This window comes from Papio anubis, chromosome 16, assembly GCF_008728515.1.
Source record: "Papio anubis isolate 15944 chromosome 16, Panubis1.0, whole genome shotgun sequence".
Classification (NCBI taxonomy): domain Eukaryota; kingdom Metazoa; phylum Chordata; class Mammalia; order Primates; family Cercopithecidae; genus Papio; species Papio anubis.
The window spans coordinates 85399586-85416731 of NC_044991.1; the positions used below are offsets into that span (position 1 = coordinate 85399586).

Genomic DNA, 17146 nt, shown 5'->3' on the forward strand with positions numbered 1-17146 from the left:
ACCTCCAGGGTCCAACAAAAATGTTTGAGATTGACCCCCTACACACTCAAAAAAAACTTTGTTGTCTCCCAAAATGTGGGAAAAAAAAAAACCTCTTCAAAATAAATGTGTAATGAAATATCTACAAAATGTAACGTCTCACCCAATGGCAACTCAATCCTTCTATGGCTCTGGACATATTTTATTTCATAAGTGATACAGAATGGAGCACTCCCCAGGACCTATGAGTGTTCAGATGACCCTACCACAGACTGAGCAAAATGTCACCACGAAGAGTTTGGGACCTGCCCAATGTCTGGCCAAGTGTTTAATTGAATTGGAGGTAGATGAAGATAGAGTGCCTGCCCCCAGAATTTTACATATAGAAGTCGGGCAGTTGGTTCTCCAAACAATGAAGGCGGCTGGGCAGAGCTCCTGGCAAATGCACGACTCTGAGTGATGCCACTTGTTAAGTTAAAAGAGTGCCCGCGTCACCCCCCTAACACCTCATTAGCTAAATGGATTGCCCCATTGGGTTGGGGTTGCTTAATATCTGCCTGTTGACTTTGCAGAACGTCTGCCAAGAACAAGATCTCAGTTTTGACATAGCTGATGCTGAGGTATTTTTTTCTTCGGCTATTATTTGTCAAACAGAGTGCTGAGCTGGGTACAGCCACGTACACTGAGTGTAAAACCACATCATTAACACAGATCTTACTTGCTATGACAGCAGGAAATGCAGTCAGTTAATTTAAAAGCTGACTCCAGTTCTTGGGATGGAAGTGGGAAAGGGGGGCCAGGATACAGTGCCATTTCCCATTCCCAGGAAAACTGCAATGGTCACAAGACCATTGCCACACATTTTGATTCCAAAAGTTGCTTAGAAGGTAGGGCTTTAGAGAAACATGAATGGTCTGTGGAAGGTGGGAGAGTGGACCCCATACGCCACCCAGCAAGACCCATGGCTACTCCCTCACTGTGGCGTCAGAGTTTTGGATTGTTCCAGAGAGACTTAGATTGATTCTACCACATTTCTCCATGAAATGGAGTTTGACAATGAGAGGCAGTCACATGGGTGTGCCCCGCATCTTCTCACTCCTTTTGTAGCAGACCACATTCTTCAAAAATTCAAGCCAAATTTTAAAAATCAAGAGAGATCTGGCCAGGTGCGGTGGCTCATGCCTGTAAATCCAGCACTTTGGGAGGCTGAGGTGGGCAGATCATGAGGTCAGGAGTTCGAGACCAACCTGGCCAACATGGTGAAACCCCGTCTCTACTAAAAATACAAAAATCAGCCAGGCGTGGTGGCGGGTGCCTGCAATCTCAGCTATTCAGGAGGCTGAGGCAGGAGAATCGCTTGAACCTGGGAGGCGGAGGTTGCAGTGAGCCGAGATGGCACCACTGCACTCCAGCCTGGGCAATAGAGCAAGACTCTGTCTCAAAAAAAAAAAAAAAAAAAAGTCAAGAGAGATCCTTTCAAAAAGCCAGATTTCCAGGTCTGGAGCTCTAGAAAGATCTAGCAGCCTCTGCCTTTCATCTCTGCAGGAATGGAGTCTCAGTGCCCTCTTCAGACAGCTGGCCCCATCCTTATCTTTCCTTCTTGTTTCCCACGCCCAGCTCACTCATGCACTTGGCAGGCTGGGACCCTGTGGGAACACCAAGCACATCCTGCAGTGTGATATAAGGTTTTGTAATGCAGAGACCTGAGAGTTGAGATAGACACTCCAAGGTGGTTTGCTCAAAGGAAAGAAGGAAGGGCTATCCCAGTGCTGGTAGGAAAAGAAGAACACTAGCAAGAGGAGATTGCATGGACCCCTGGGGATGAGACAAAGGAGAAGATGTGGCCAGCCTGATTCTCATCTTCTTTTACACTGTTTCCTCCCCATCTAGTGCCAATGTGTTACCTTTCAACCAAAGTAATAAGGCATCCCTTCTGGAGAATGTGTTTGGAGAGCCAAGCTCACCCAGCTTCCCTTCTGCCCCTGACTCAAGAAGCAGACCCCTCAAAGATGGCTCAGGAAACCTGGAACATTAACTGTGGGAGCATTTAGTTCCACAGCTTTACAGACTGAAATTCACAGCCCACACCACACACGACCTCCTGACATTTGCTGGCACTTGTTTTGTACAATAACAATAGTGCTATTATCATTATTGTTATTACTTCTATTATGCCAGTGCATTAGACAGTCCCCAGAAGGGAGAGAAGGTAATTGGCTCCCATCACCCTAAGCAGCGCTATTGGGTACAATGTACAAATAGCTTAAAATTAAAGGCTGGCATCAGAGCCTGTTCAGTCTGTAATGGATTACCAAATGAGCACAGACTTACCTCCTGCCATCAACACCCTCCCGAAATCATTTGCAAACAGGACAGATAATTTCATATCTGATTCAGGTTAATTGCCCTGTTTTCCTGCCTCCCTGCTCACCAAGGACCCCCATGGGATTGAACTCTGCAAAGTTGCCCAAACCAGCTTCAACAGGCAAGCGTTCCCACTGGGAGCTAATGAGGGGTCATCATCGTCACCTTAGACCTAAACCCAGACTTGATCCTCTGCAAAGCATTCTTCATGACCAAGTCGTTAAGATCCCGTATCCCTGACTTCGCTATCTGGTGGAGGAGGAACATCTGCCGCTCACTCTGTGTGTGGTTCAGGCGGTGTGCAATGGAGATGGGGGTCTCCCCCTTGGCATCTTTGTCGTGGATGGAGGCCCCGTGCTGGAGCAGAAGGCTTATACAGTCTGACCGACCCATTGCTGCAGCCACATGCAGGGGTGTCCTGCCCAGGGGGGATCTGCTGAGGCAGCTGGCTCCTGTAAAATAAGAACATTGGCCAGAAGGAAGACATGCGGAAGGGGAACACAGGAGGGGTCCAGAGCTGTGAAGGGAGTGCTCCCCAGGGAGGTCCTGCTGCCTGGCCCAGCTCCAGCACTGTCCTGCCTCCAGTATGTTCCCCTGGCAGTAACCAGTGATTTTTCCAGAATGCCCATATCAAACTCCTGCTCAGATCCATCACTGCCATCCCGCCACCTGTGGGTTGATGTTCTAGGTCTTTCCCGCTCACTCTCACCATACCTTCCCATTACTATTCCAGCATTCCCTCCTGTCATACTCTCCTCCCCAACCCCACCACCAAGGCACCAATTATACCTACCTTCCACCTTCATCCCTTAAATACACCCTGCTCTGCCTCCTGCCCCAGGCCCGTTCACAACATTCTCATTTTATTCTGAGCTAACTCTGACCTTCCTTTAGGTTTCATTTCTTTCCTTGGGAAAATCTTCCTTAGTTCTCCCACCCCGTGAAATCTCCTGTATAAGCTCAATAGACACTCTACATCTTCACAACACTGTGTACACCATTGACTATGGAATTATTTGTAATAATCTACTGATTTCCCCTCATAAACTCCAGGAGGGCAGAAAACACACACATCTGGCTCGTTGCTGTTCTCATCCCGAGCACGTAGCTCAGTGCCTGCAGAAGACAGGCACTCGGGAAATGACGCAATGGGCAGCCTGACTCATGGACAGATTTCACTTCGATTAAATTCCTCACTGCCTCCTGCAGATGGATGGGCTAATGACAGGTGTCCAATATGGAATTGTTGAATTGAATCAAATTCTGGATAACAAATATCATGACACAGAAAACAAGGCAATTCAATTAAATTCAGCTGACATTTCGGTAGCCAGTTTTTATGAGCTCCGGCTGGTTGGTGAGGTAAAGTTTTAAATAGGCTCTTAGAACACCAGTGTCGACCATGACACCTCCCCCCAGCAGCTGTCTGCAGAGGACAGAAAACTTCGCAAAGCTGGCTGTAATTTTTTAACTGGTGCCTTCAAATACATCACAGTTCCATCAGAGTGAAAATGACTTTTTATGAGCTTAAGGGACTGCTGGGCTGTGCAAAGCTCATATTTCATTTTACAACAAGCAAAGAGCAGACAGGCAGTGAAGGAAGGAAGGAGAATATTGTTTAGGTAACCTTTACCCATCACAGAGGTTTATACCCCCGATGCATGGCCCAATCATCTGGCCCAGGAAATCCAAGATGTTTTCCACCTTGCTTGGTGTAAGTGGGAAAAATAGCAATGACTGAGCTGAGAGGCTGGAGCCAAGGCTGTGGGTAGGAAAGAAGCTGTTGTCTAATTTGGAGGCAAGCTGATATGGGAGACCCTTGGGAAAGGCCCCTCCTGAGCCCAAACCATTGACCAAACACCACATAACATGTTCTCCCTTTTTCCAAGGAAGCTGGTGGTCTGAGCTGTTACAGCTGTTCTCCGTTGTTCTTGAGTAGTCTGCATCTCCATCAGTGGGCATCTTTTCCCAAAAATATCCCACATCCAGGGAGGATAGAGTGTACACCTATGGAATGTTGTGTAAAGCTCTTTAATTTGAAGACAATGTTGTCTTAGGCTTCTGTTTCTATCTATCAAGAGAGCCGGAGAGAGAGAGAGAGAGAGAGGAAGGAGGCCCTTAAGTGGAGGTGGGGTGAAAAGAGAGTTCAGCATGAATGTCTTGTGAGAAAATAATAACGAGGCGTGGAGAAGGAAGAGTGGTGATCCTGCCATCCACCACAGAGCTGTGCTGGCTGGAGGGTAGACTATTTTGGGGTTTTTTTCTAGTTTCGTTTTTTTTGTTTTTTTGTGGTTTTTTTTGGTGTGTGTATTTTTGTTGTATTCTCCTGTCTCAGCCTCCCCAGTAGCTGGGACTACAGGTACATGCCACCACACCCATCTAATTTTTGTATTTTTAGCAGAGATGGGTTTCGCCCTGTTGGCCAGGCTGGTTGTGAACTCCTGACCTCATGTGATCTGCCTACCTTGGCCTTCCAAAATGCTGAGATTACAGGTGTGAGCCACCGTGCCTGGCCAGAGGTTAGACCATTTTGGACCGTTGCAGCATCCTAATTTCATGCGAGGCTGGAAATCACGCAGACAGCATGGGAATATTCCCAGCAATATGTCTGTTTGGAAACGAACCAGGAATCCTTTGTAGCTGCTCCCTGTGTCTTGGGTCCTGAAATTTCTGCCTCACTGAACCAGAAAGAATCTTCTTGAGACCTGGTGAAGAGAAGGAGGGCAGCCTCTGACTGGCGTACCCTAAGACACTTGCCTAGACAGGGAGCGAGTGGTCCCATGGGGACCCTGATTGGTGGCTGACAAGACACAGGTCCAGGAAACCACTGCTGGAAGGACCTGGAACACAAGACACTCTGTCCTTTCTACCTGCAAAAAATCCCAACTCATGAATATAGGAAGCTTTCTACCAGAATTACCGTGTTCTAGAAGGTACTGCACAGCATCAAAGTGACCTCTGTGTGAGGCCACATACAACGCCACAAATGCCCTCTGAGACGTCCACTGCTTCCACTTCTCACCCTCAAAATGTTCTGAATTGGCAGTTCGGTAGACGGAATCTTCAGTAAGCCCGAGACAAGATAGCTGGACAAGATAAGAGGAGTTTGAGTTATTCTCAAAAGCGTGGCTACATTCTGTTGGATGGCTGATGGGGCATGCTCAGGGGAAGGGCTGCTTGAATGCCAAACTCAGGCTCATCATGGGAAAAGAGAGGTGCAAAACCTCCAAGAAAAGCTGAGAAACACCCAGGATAGGATGGGGAGGCCATAATTTAACGCCTTATATATGTTCAGGAAATACGAATTCGCCATCAGTCAGGCTCGGAACGCAGGAAGGTCTTCCTGTCGATGTTTTGAAGAGAGAAAATAGCTTTGCCGGGTGTCCACAGGAAGGTGGTTGAAGCCACTGAGGAAGAAAACAGCCAATACAAATGGCCTCCCAGAGGGTGACAGGCATCTCTTGGAGACCAGCTCTGGCCTTCCCATCTATTTGTGTGCCCATTGTCTCCGTTAGGTTTCAGAGCAAGCTGAACACGCACAGGTGAACAGTCCAGTCATGTAAACGGCTCGTGGTGAATTAAGTCTTTGAGCCTGGGAGGAAGACTACAGGTTCTCCCAGCGAGGATACTCTGCCCTGATGTGGGAGTCAGGACTGGGGCGGTGGGAGGAGCAGAATCGGGATGAGGATGATGGCAATTCTGACAACCTCAGACAGCAGGGAGGTGACCCCTGCAGCCAGAGCAAGAGTCAGAAAACCAAGCATGGACCATACTGCTGGTGACAAAGGGGAGGGAGACAGAAGGGGCAGAGGAGCGTGCAGAGGAGAAGCGGGAGGGATTGGGAGGAGGTGTGTCAGGCCTGGGTGCCCCTTCTTGCCCACCCTCCCTGCCAAGGCTGCCTCCTGCTGCACCTGCCCCGAGCCCACCCACTCTTCCGAGAATGCCAGTCCCAGCCCCTGCTACACCCAGCCTTCCCTGACCCCTTTCTCGGCAAAGAAACTCTGTCTCCTCTTCTCCAGGAGCATATAGCTTTCCATCCGAATTTCTTTTCTAGAAAGAATAGAGCATTGCCCCTCGTGTCGCAGCGATTCATATTCCCTGTTGGGTATACATCTGGTTTCTGTCCTCCTGTCCCCCACTGCCCACCCCTAGAGCCCAGCTGAGAGGCCAGCAGGAGCCCTGGAGGACAGAGCGCCCACCGCTCGCCCCAGGAACAAGGGACCTCCTGCCGCCCCGGAACCAGGCAGCACCTGGCGGAGGCCTGTAGCACAGCCCCGAGCTCTGAGCTGTGCATTTCCCAGTTATCTGGAGTTCTCCTCTCAGTGTTAAATTAGATTTCCGACCTTATCACTCATACACATGAATAGAAACGTGCTGCCTCGACTCCTTTGTGGGGCGGGGCGGGGCAGGGCAGTAAGTGGGTTATAAATCACAAATTGATAAACCCAGCAAAATGGTAAACCCAAGGAGTGAAGGCAAACCCTCGGTGCAGTATTTTGTAATTATGACACGGCTCATCGTTCTCTCTTCCCTGCTCTGAAACTGTTACTCAGATATCCATATTAAAGACTAATTTTCCCCCCACAATTTACGGTTGCTTCGTAACGTATAATATCCATTTAAAGAAGCATGAAAACACCTTGCTGGGATCCCCTTCCACAGCCGCCACAACAAGTTCTGTCCATCCGTCATGACGCCAGATACATAATGAAATAATCCCTCCAGGAACAACATCATGAAACTTCAGGGTAGTGTCATCCATCAAAACTCCTGCAGGGAATCATTTTTTTTCTTTTAAAAAATTGCGTATTAAAGATAAACTACTACATTGGTTAAGTTAAGAGATTATCTGACCTTGAGTGCCACAAAGATAATTTTAGAAATATCGAATACGAATCTCATTTGATGGTGCCGCGTGGGTCTGTCTGTTGTTGGTAATGCTTTTTAGAAAATTAATTTGGTTCAGCTCAGATGGAAGCCGAACAAAATCACAATGCCAACGATTTATAAAATTCTGTAATTATAACTTGTCCTATTGTGAAAAGGCACATGAGTCAGTAAAATCATTTTATGAGGCAAACTGTACAAATAGAATGACTTAAACTTGAAGTAACCAGTCATTAGACACACGGCACAATGTGGTTAAACAAGTCATATAGGGTAAACCAAAATACTCTCTTGGATAATGTCATTACTTGGCTAAAGAGGTGACAATGACAAAAAATTGCTGGATCTTTCAAATTGAAGCCTGGGAGGGATTTTTCCACCTTGGCACTGCTGACAGTTTAGACTGGGTAACTCCTTGTGGTAGGGGCCCCTCCTCATTGTCAGGTGTTCACAGCTTCCCGGCCTCTACTCACTAGATGCTAGCAGCATGTTCACCAAATCAAGGCAATCAAAAATGTCTCCAGGCTCGGTACAGTGGCTCGCACCTGTCATCTCAGTACTTTGGGATGCCGAGGTGGGCAGATCGCCTGAGCCCAGGAGTTCGAGAGCAGCCTGGGCAACATGGCAAAAACCCATCTCTACAAAAAATACAAACATTTTCTGGGCCTGATGGCTCGCACCTGTGGTCCCAGCTACTTAGGAGGCTGAGGTGGGAGGATCACCTGAGCAGAGTTGCAGTGAGCCAAGATTGCACCACTGCATTCCAGCCTGGGCAATAGAGTGAAACCCTGTCTCAAAAAAAAAAAAAAAAAAAAAAAAAAAAAGTCTCCAGATATTGCCAAATGGACTCTGGGGGACAAAATCTCCCCAGCTGAGAGCTGATGTGATGTAAGGAGCTAATGCTGACATCCACCCCAATTTGGACTTGGAGTACCAGAGCTCCTTTGGCCTCATGCTTTCTTTATAAGCAATGCCATCAACATCGAGTCCCAGCTCTGCCCAGGTGAGACGGTCTACATTCCAAGTCAGTGGGATTCATGAGTTTTCTGGTTTCATGATTGACTGCTTTGCGCTTGTATACTAGGTACTTAGTGATTACTTGGTGCCCAGACTGAGTACCTATATTCTTTCATCCTTAGGACAGCTCTCCAAGGTAGGTTTGTTATGTCCATCTGCTGATGAGCAAACGGAGGCTCACACAGCCTTTAAGTAAACAGCCACCCCAGTGCTGACTCCCTCCGGGGCCACTGGCTTCCCACTTTTGGCTCTATGAGCACCAATTTGCTACCAGATACTCAGGATGGTAGATGTCAACAGGCAATAGTGATCAGCAAATCTGTTCATTAGTGTCCTATTTGTGGTTCAGACCCAGAGGATAACCGGTAATTAGTCTAAGTAAGACAACTTGACTCCCTACAACTTTGAAAATATTGAGTAAAGCTGTGTTTTGCTGAGACGTGCAAGAGTACAACTCCCACATGCTGAACAACCCCTATAGAGATCGGAGTACATCCTCTTTTTATAAACAGGCAGCCACTGCCTTGGACTTAGACAAATACTAATTATCACCAGCTAAATAAATTATCAAAGTTGACGACAGACGTGTAAGGGCAACCCTGGCCCATGGATGTGCTCACCCCTTTTAGATTTGTGTATCTCAAGGTTTTCACACATGATCTCATTTGATCTCCCCCCGCCCCAAATTTTGAGGTGGGTAGGAGAGGCCTCAGAGGATTATTTCTAGGCAGTAGCCCAAATTTCTTCTAATAATGAGTAGCACTTTCTGTCTTTCTTGTTTACCACCCACTGCAAGGACTGCAACGGCAGAGAGAGGTCGAGCTTCTAACAGTTGCTAAGTGCCTGTTGAGTGATAGCACTGTGACATCAGTGTTAAGTCACCCCCTCTCTCTCGCTCCCTCTTAGCTTTCTTGAATTAATAGCTCAGCACAGCTCATCAGCGAAAATAAATGAACAGAAGGGGTGCCAGGCATTTGTAGTTGAGGATACATAATTTTCAAATTACTTGTTTGGGAACTCTTACTAAGTCCTTCAACAACTCTCCTCACTTTTAATATGTTAAATACAGACTAGGCTGGAAACACATTTCTTTCCAAATAAGACCTCAAAAATGCCCAAGAGCATCTTCCAAATACTCCTATAGGAAAATAATATGTCATGAAAAATGCTTAACCTATTTTAAAGAGAGCAAAGGAAGGTATTTTGGCCTTCACTGTGCATTTTGAGTTTCCTGAGTCATTTCTGTCCATAGGGGGAAACAGCTCTTGAGAATTCTAGAGCTGGTGGCTCTGTGTTATAGATTAGGAAACTGAGCCCAGAAGGGCAGTGTCTGGCAGCACCAAGCCTGTGGAGGCAGGCTGCTTTCAGATCTGTCTGTCTCCATCGTTCCCCAGCCCCTGCAGTACAGCTGCAGTCTCTCTGCAATACCAGCTGTTCACATTCTCTGTGCAGCAGCTCAGAGATTTTTTCTATATCTTCATTTTCTTGAAGTGTGTTGTGTTGATTTCAACCAGGTGGGGAGATGATGGAGCCAGGGACTTTGATCCTGTTCTCATATCCTAAATATTGTAGGGAATCGGGATAGGGAAAGCCACGCCTTCAGGTCAGGGAAGGAGACTGATGGAAAGAGAGATGGGCTCTAGGGTGCCTGGCCTCCGCTGGGTATCTACCACACGAAACTTGTCTGGAGCGGGGCCCTTGGGGTCCTAATTCAGTCACGGGGAACTTTCGGCTCTGGGTTCTGATTCCGGCTGGGCTAGCTCTGAGCTCCCAACGTGAACAAGGACACGGCTTGGAATTTGGGGTTCTGATATGTACTAGGTTAGTTCCAGTATTCAAGTTCAAACGTGGATAGCAGCATTTGCTTTGAGACTCACGTTCCTGTGAGGGCAGTTGACTCTGGATTTGGGCTCTGATTAAAGTAAGGTTTGCTGTCTGTTTGGGGGTCCTGATGTGAAAAAGTCTGTTCTGGGATTTGGAGTCCTCGTATGGGCAGGACTTGTTTTGGGATGTGGGGATCTGATGTAGCCCCGAGTAGTGTAGCATTTGGAGGGTAGGAATAGAGCACATCTGCCCTGAGATTTGGGGGTCTTCATGGTGATAAAATCTGCTCCAAAATTTGGGCTCCTGCTATATGAAGTGTTTGGTCTGGAATTTGGGGTTCTGGTATAAATAAGGTTGGCTGAAGGATTTGGGTTACACATACAAGAAAAGTTTGCTTTGAGTTTTGGGGTACTCATGGAGGCAAGGTTTGGTTTGAACCTTGACTTCCTGATATGGACATGGCCGGCTTCAACCTTGGAGTGCTGATGTAGACATGGTTTCATGTCTGGGGGTGAATTCAGATGTGGGTGGGTTTGACTTTAGCTTTGGGATCCTGTTGTGGACAGAGTTTGTTTTATTCTTTGGAGCCCTCATGAAGACACTTTGAGGGGATTTGGGTTCTGGTATGGTCATGGTGAGCTCAGCTTTGACCTCTTTGCCTGGACACGGTTGTTGGAGGATCTGGAGTTCTGAGTTATGGTTAGCCTGGAGATTAGGGGTTCAGTCTTGGGCTGGTTTGTTGATTTTGGGGTCCTGAGATGGACAGGGTTTGTTTTGATTTGGCGTCCTTGCAAGACAAAAGTGGCTGGAAAATCTGGGGTTCTGAGGTAGTCATGGGTAGCCTGGAGATTTGGGGTTCAGTTGGGCATGGTTGCTTTGGATTTTGGGGTCCTGAAGTGGTTAAGGTTTGTTCAAGCCCTGGCATCCTGGGGTGGATGTGGTAGCTGGAGGATCTGGGGTTCTGAGGTAGTCACGGTTAGCCTGGAGATTTGGGGTCTGGTGTTAGGCAATTTCGTTCTGGGTTGGTGGGTCCTGAGGTCAGCAGGGTTTGTTTCAGGTTTGGCATGCTTGCGTGGACATGGTTGGCTAGAGCATTTGGGGTTCTGATGTTCTCAAGACCAGCATGGCGGAGGACTTGAGGTTTGCTTTGAGTGTGGGGGTACTGACATGGGCAGGCTTGCCCTGGGTTTGGGGGTCCTGCTGAGGACAGGTTTTGTTTCAGACAAGTCTTATTGGCTTTGGGACCTGTGTTCCTTATGAAGACATAGGGAGCCTGAGGGTCTGGCTTCTGGGGGGTCCTGGCTTGGACACGATTTGCTCAGGGTTGGCAGATGCAGCCCAATCCAGGCAGGACCTGCTTGTGGATTCGGGTCATGTGGACAAGGTTTGCCTTGATTGGGAGTCCAATTTGAATCCCGTGTGTTTGAGATTGGGAAGTCCCTCTGCGGCCAGGACCCCAAGTGGCCCTTCCATCTGGGTTTCAGGGTGGCTGGGTTTCAGGGGTTTCCTTTGCCATCTGGGGTTTCTCACGTAAGCAAGCTTCCCTTTGGGAATCCAGCTTCAGAAGTGGCCAGGGTGCCCTTACATGTGGCCAGGGAAGGGGTCAGGGCGGGAGCCACCTTCGTCGAGGTACTGGAGCCGCTGGAGGTTGAAGGGGATGCCGACCATCAGGTCCAGTTCCTCTTTGAGCTCCCGCACGGTCATGTCGCCGCGGCAATTTGCCACGCGGAATATCTCCCCCGTCTCCTCCAGCCGCACCCTCAGGAAGAAGACGTCAGGGGCCAAGTCGGGCAACGCGCTCGCGGCCTTCGGGTCACCGACGAGCTGCTGGCTCCGGCCGCGGGAACAGGCCCGGGACTGCGCTGGGAGGGGCCGCGAGCCCGCCGAGCCTGCCCTGGACCCGCCGCGCCCCTGCGGTCCGGCCCGCATACCGCCCCTGCGTCCCGCATTGGGGTGCAGGCGAGGGGCGCCCCCCAGCGGCCCCGCCGCCCGCGCTCCGCCCGCCCCCGCCGCCGCCCGCCGCATGGTCCAGTCGCGGCCGCGCGTCATCCTCGGCTCAAGTGAGGCGGCCGCGCGTCATCACCGCCCCCGCCGGGCCCGTGCGCCCCCCGCCCCACTGTGACGCCCAGGCCCTGCCGTGCCCGCCCCCTCCAGACGCACGGCGAGGCCTCTCCCTGCCCGCCGCCCGAGCCCCCAGGGAGACCGACGGGCGGGCGGCGCCCAAGGGTCCCGGAGTCCTTTCCCGCTCCGCGATGAACAAAGACGCGGTTTCACGTGGCCGCGGGAGACGATTCTTAAATAATGGAACAGGACGTAGGCCCTTCCCGAAACAACAGGGAGATTTATTGATAAATACAGAGACATCGCCGGGCGGCCACGCTCTGACGACCCAGTCCCGAGCTCAGGCCCGGTCCCCACCTCCTCGAAGCCTCCAGGCTGCTGTTAACGACTGTTCTTTTCACCAGGCAAATGAAAGGGGCATTCTTACTGCTGTTAGGAAACGGTTACCACTTCTCCGTGTCTGTTTAAAATAGGATCTTTGCAGAAATTGGGATAAATCACCTGGAGGAATTACCCATGAACAAGGCTCCAAATCACCATTGCATGCATGGCCTGCAGAGTTTTAAAGTGCAGACTTCCGTTATAAAAACACTTCTAGTATGAATGAATAAAAAAACAAAAAACAAAAAACAAACATTTCATAAACATGACTCCCTGCAGCAGATCTGGTCCCGACTTGGGGGGGTGAATCCCAGAAGTGGGAGACAGCCTTCCATGGAAACTTGCAAAACTGCATCAAAATCTATCAATTCTGAAAATGCTCTTGAATTACTGGCGGGAGAAAGACGCTGATAAACACACTTAAGTGGAGAAACGTCCCCTTGACAAAGGCTGGGCTGGCTCTATGAAGACACCTTTGGAGTGAGCTCTGCCTGGGAGAAACCCATCTGTGCTTTTCCATTTATTCACCGGAGATGAGGCTGAGTGTTCAAGTAAACAGGAAGCCTACCTGTGGTGGTCAAATTACAAACACTCAACATCGCACCCATGAATAATTAGAAAATACAAGCACTGAAGTGATGGGGGCGGGAGCTAGGAGGGCAAGGTGAAACAGAACAATCTTGGAAAAATCTCGGTTGTTGCAAAAAAAGAATAAAATGTAAGCTTAAAAATTATTTTTACAGAGAAATTACAGCCATAAAAAATATCTCTGCATTGGAAAGGCAAATTATAGAAAAATGTTAACACATAAACTGAAATTGTAAAGGTTAGATTATTTACCAGAGTCTCTACAATCTATCCAAGCATGTTGTGATTCAGCATGCAAATTACACACATCACAACACAAACTGAAGCTCATTTTTTTCCTTAATGGAAAATTAAGCTCTGAATAGAATACAAGATTCCAGTTGAATAATTCTACTTGCTGCTAGATCAACAGATTTTAACAAAACAATCTCAATTTGTAGGCAATAAAAAATAAAATAAAAATTGCCAGTTACCAAAGCAAAACAATATCTCCATTTACTTTAGGCAAGTATTAAACACACGACGGATTGACCGATTTTTTTTTTAAATATGTAGCTTCCGATTTATTAACTCACTTTTTGCCGATGCTGCTTAAATGCTACCCTGGGGTATAATTTGCAGCTCTCACATACGTACTTTATTATTATTTTGGCATGGTATATATACTCCTATCTTTCTTTTAAAAGAATCAGTTAAATGGAATTTGGAGGTGGGAGTAACATCCTGTATACCAGAAAATTCAATACATAGCTTCAAAATTTCATTAAAAAATAAAGACAAGACAAACAAGAAAAAGATCAAAGGGCGAATAGAAAGCTTACAAGCCCTTAGCAGAGCTAGCTCTTGAACCCCAAATGAGCTGTTTCCTCCTTCCTTCTTTATCCTACCTTTGAGAACATAAAAATAGAAACAAGAAAAATGACATGTGCATACATGTATGTAAAATTTGTTCAAATGGTTAGAAATTAACCTTAATTTTAAAAACCTGGTTAAATTCTAGAGCAGATTTCTCAGTCTAAATTTGAAACGCATGAAATCTAAGTGATGTGTACTTAAGTCAATTTAAAGAGTATATAATCTGACCCCCAAAGTCATAGGTGCGTAGAACTTGTGGGCAGGTTCTGATCAGAACTGGGTTTTCCTTTTTTTTGGTTAAGATTCTAAAGCATTAGATATAAAGTCAATATTCCATGCATCTCAGTTATCAATTTACCTCCCAAGTTTTTAAACATATAACATATCCATATAAAAATGGAAAAACCTCAGTTGTCCATTTCCCTCTCAAGTTCTTAAACATATGAGAGCATATCCATATAAAAATGAAAAATCTTTCAGCTTTATGCCTCTATCAAAGGCCAACACATATCTTCATGGAAACAGTTCCTGTCAGGCGGGGAGGAGTGAGTGCCTGAGGAATGTTCCAAGTAGTTTATGACCAAGGCACAATATTAGAAAGACTGCCATCAATCATTCTTTAGATTTCTTTATCACATTTTTCAAAAGTAAACAAACTGAACTATATTTGTAGCAACTCAAAGTGGAGCATAGATTTAAATGATGTATTTGTTCAGCTCACTGATAGGGGGCAAATACTACATTTATATATTTTCTTCCTGTCAAGAGTTATTTACATATGTACAGTATTTCAGTTAAAAATAAAACATAACACCAGAAACTATATTTTATAGGAAATCATAAGGGAAGGAAATATGCAGGTCTATTAAAGACTTAAGAGCTTCTAATAAACTACTTGGCAAGGGTTGGGGGGACTTCAGATCATACAGTCTGCCATGGAGAAAATAACTTGCTGGCAGGCAGCCTGGTAGTTCAGAGGCTCCAGTGCCCAGTTAGCTACATGGTCTGCAATCTTTCCACAGACTTCCTGATCAGGCTTGATCAGGATGGCCCAGCCATCTAGAAAAAGCCCCCATCAGGTTCAGTGCCTTCGGGGTACAGATGGAAAAGGTGCCAGTCAGAGTACACAGTATGAAAGGCTCCAGAATCTCCCCTAGCTGGTATAATACAATCAGCTCCCCTTCAAGTTACTTTAAGCCATATGTGCCAAGCATGAAACAATCAGATTGCAACTCATCACGGAGTAGTTAATTCTGTTTTTCTAGTACAGCAGTGTCTATGATATTCCGCCGCTTTGGTTCTAGGGCTGCAAAAAAGGAAACATCTTGGTCCCGGTCTGACTGCAATGCTAAGATGGTCTCTTCAATGACTTCAAGATGAGGGTTACCGGCATTTCTAAAATACGCTAAAGAGAGAAACCATGAGTCTGACTTAGGTATGCCATGAACAGTGTTCAAAACACACGTGGTTTTGTTTTTTGTTAGCCACATGTCAGGACAATAAATCATTTTTCACAGAACAAACACAGATATAAGTCCTTTCAAATGATAAAATGCCTTAATCAAAGAGCATTTCTAAAATGTTAAAGATGGACTCCTAACAGTTATGTATATTTTTAAAATTATAGTAACTATCTTTTTTTCCTGCAACACAAAGCAAATGGCAATGTGTGGAACAGGAGCAGGTTGCAGGTAGGGTGGGGCAGGGGGTGAAGTGGCAAGACATGTACATGTAGGGCAGAGTTCAAGATATTTTCTTATATGTGTGGTGTAGAAATAAACTATCCAAGAAACACAAAGCTTTTATTAAGTCCTGTCCAGGTGTAAATAACCCACTAGTTGGGTTACAAATGTTTTCTAACTGACCACAAAACAATACCATTAAAACGTAATAGCAGTTAAGGCTTCATAATCTTTCATGTCATAACTCAAAATTTATCAGTTTCCCTCATTTCTGGAAAGCTATGTAATATTTTGCATTTTAGTATATGTTTATTAAGTGTGAAGACCAAATTACATTCATTTCCTTAGTCATTTTATAAATAAGATAAAATGATGCATAAAAGTTAATATATTCATTTACATAATAAATCTTAAGCATGCTGTCACACAACCTGCCTCAGTTTCCTAGAGGAAATCTAGCTGGGGCCTTTAACAACTGCTGGAGTTTACCTGAAATGTGTGAGTTCCGAAAAGTGCTCCACCTACCCTTTGCCAACAGCATCTGCCTTAGGGCCTTGGCTAGCAGAACCCTCACATTGGGCACAGGATCTGACGCGAGGCTCAGGAGGCTGGGAAGCAGGTGCTCCACGAACTGGTCCACGGGGACACACTCCTTGCTCACCACTGCCTGCCCCAATAAAGTCACAGCCAAAGAAGTGATGTTTTCCAGCAGTCTTCCAGAAACATACACTTCTTTAATCCCAAAGAAGTCATTTCAGAATCTGTATGTTTGAGGCATGTGTGTGAATTTTTAAATCTCAAGCACTGCATTTGGTTAGAAACACAGTTAATATTTTGTTATAATTCACCACCAAGCAGTGGGTTCCAAGTAGGTTAAGATCTGGTGGGCTCTGGAGTCAGAAAGTCTAGATTCAAAACCTAACTTGGTTTTAGTAGCTATGTGACTTCGGGTTAAGCGGCTTAGCCTTTCTGAGCCTCAGTTTCCTCATCTGTAGGATGACAAGTCTGTTATGCAAAACATCTAGGACAATGTCATTCACAGCAGCCGTGGCTGTCAAGTGACAGTCAAATCCCAAACCATAACCCAAAGCCCAGACCTCTGTAAATGATCAGTAAACGCCAGTCCTGTAGTCATCCCCAGCATGTGCATAGAACTTCTCCACTTACAAGACTTTACATGTATTTTCTCAATCCTCAGGACTAGCCCTGGAATTCAAAATCAGCCTAGTTTTACAGGTGAAAAAAAACTTCATTTCCAATGTGGTGGTGACACCCAGAAGTCTTATAACCACCAAGTGGCAGCAGGGTGGGGACTGCAAGCTGAAGTGTGGGTTCTAACTCCCGTGGCTCTTCTACTCCAGGGTAATTTGTGTTGTGGTGGATGGGCATTGCAGTGGCTGCTGGTGTTCCCTAGGTGCCAGGCGCCATGCTGGGTAGCTTAGCTCTATCAGCCCACGGAAGCCCATGACAACACTAGAAGGCAGGCACATATTCCTGGGCCCCTTTAA

At 46.6% G+C, this 17146-nt stretch overlaps 2 protein-coding genes across 9 annotated transcripts in view; both read right to left on the minus strand.

The window, feature by feature from the left end:
• Positions 1-2130: 2130 nt before the first annotated feature.
• On the minus strand, positions 2131-12120 carry ANKRD60 (ankyrin repeat domain 60). The gene is made up of 4 exons (XM_003904566.3): positions 11691-12120; positions 6983-7113; positions 5264-5429; positions 2131-2795 (listed from the first exon to the last, which is right to left on the minus strand). Exons 1-4 carry the CDS (start codon positions 12118-12120, stop codon positions 2485-2487), a joined length of 1038 nt encoding a protein of 345 aa, XP_003904615.2. The 3' UTR covers positions 2131-2484.
• Positions 12121-12392: 272 nt separating this feature from the next.
• LOC101019194 (putative serine/threonine-protein phosphatase 4 regulatory subunit 1-like) overlaps positions 12393-17146 on the minus strand; it is an 85454-nt gene continuing 80700 nt past the window's right edge. For 6 of the 8 annotated variants that reach the window (XR_002515065.2, XM_021920888.2, XM_021920889.2 and 3 more), the window contains 2 exons: positions 16164-16305; positions 12393-15361 (listed from right to left, as the gene is read on the minus strand). Coding sequence is in view for 6 of the 8 variants with exons in the window: in XM_021920888.2 (XP_021776580.1) it covers positions 15204-15361; positions 16164-16305 (300 nt within the window). In the remaining 2 variants the exon portion in view is untranslated. Of the gene's footprint in view, positions 15362-16163; positions 16400-17146 lie in introns of all 8 variants that reach the window. The other 2 variants (XR_002515064.2, XM_021920890.2) reach the window with 2 other exon arrangements.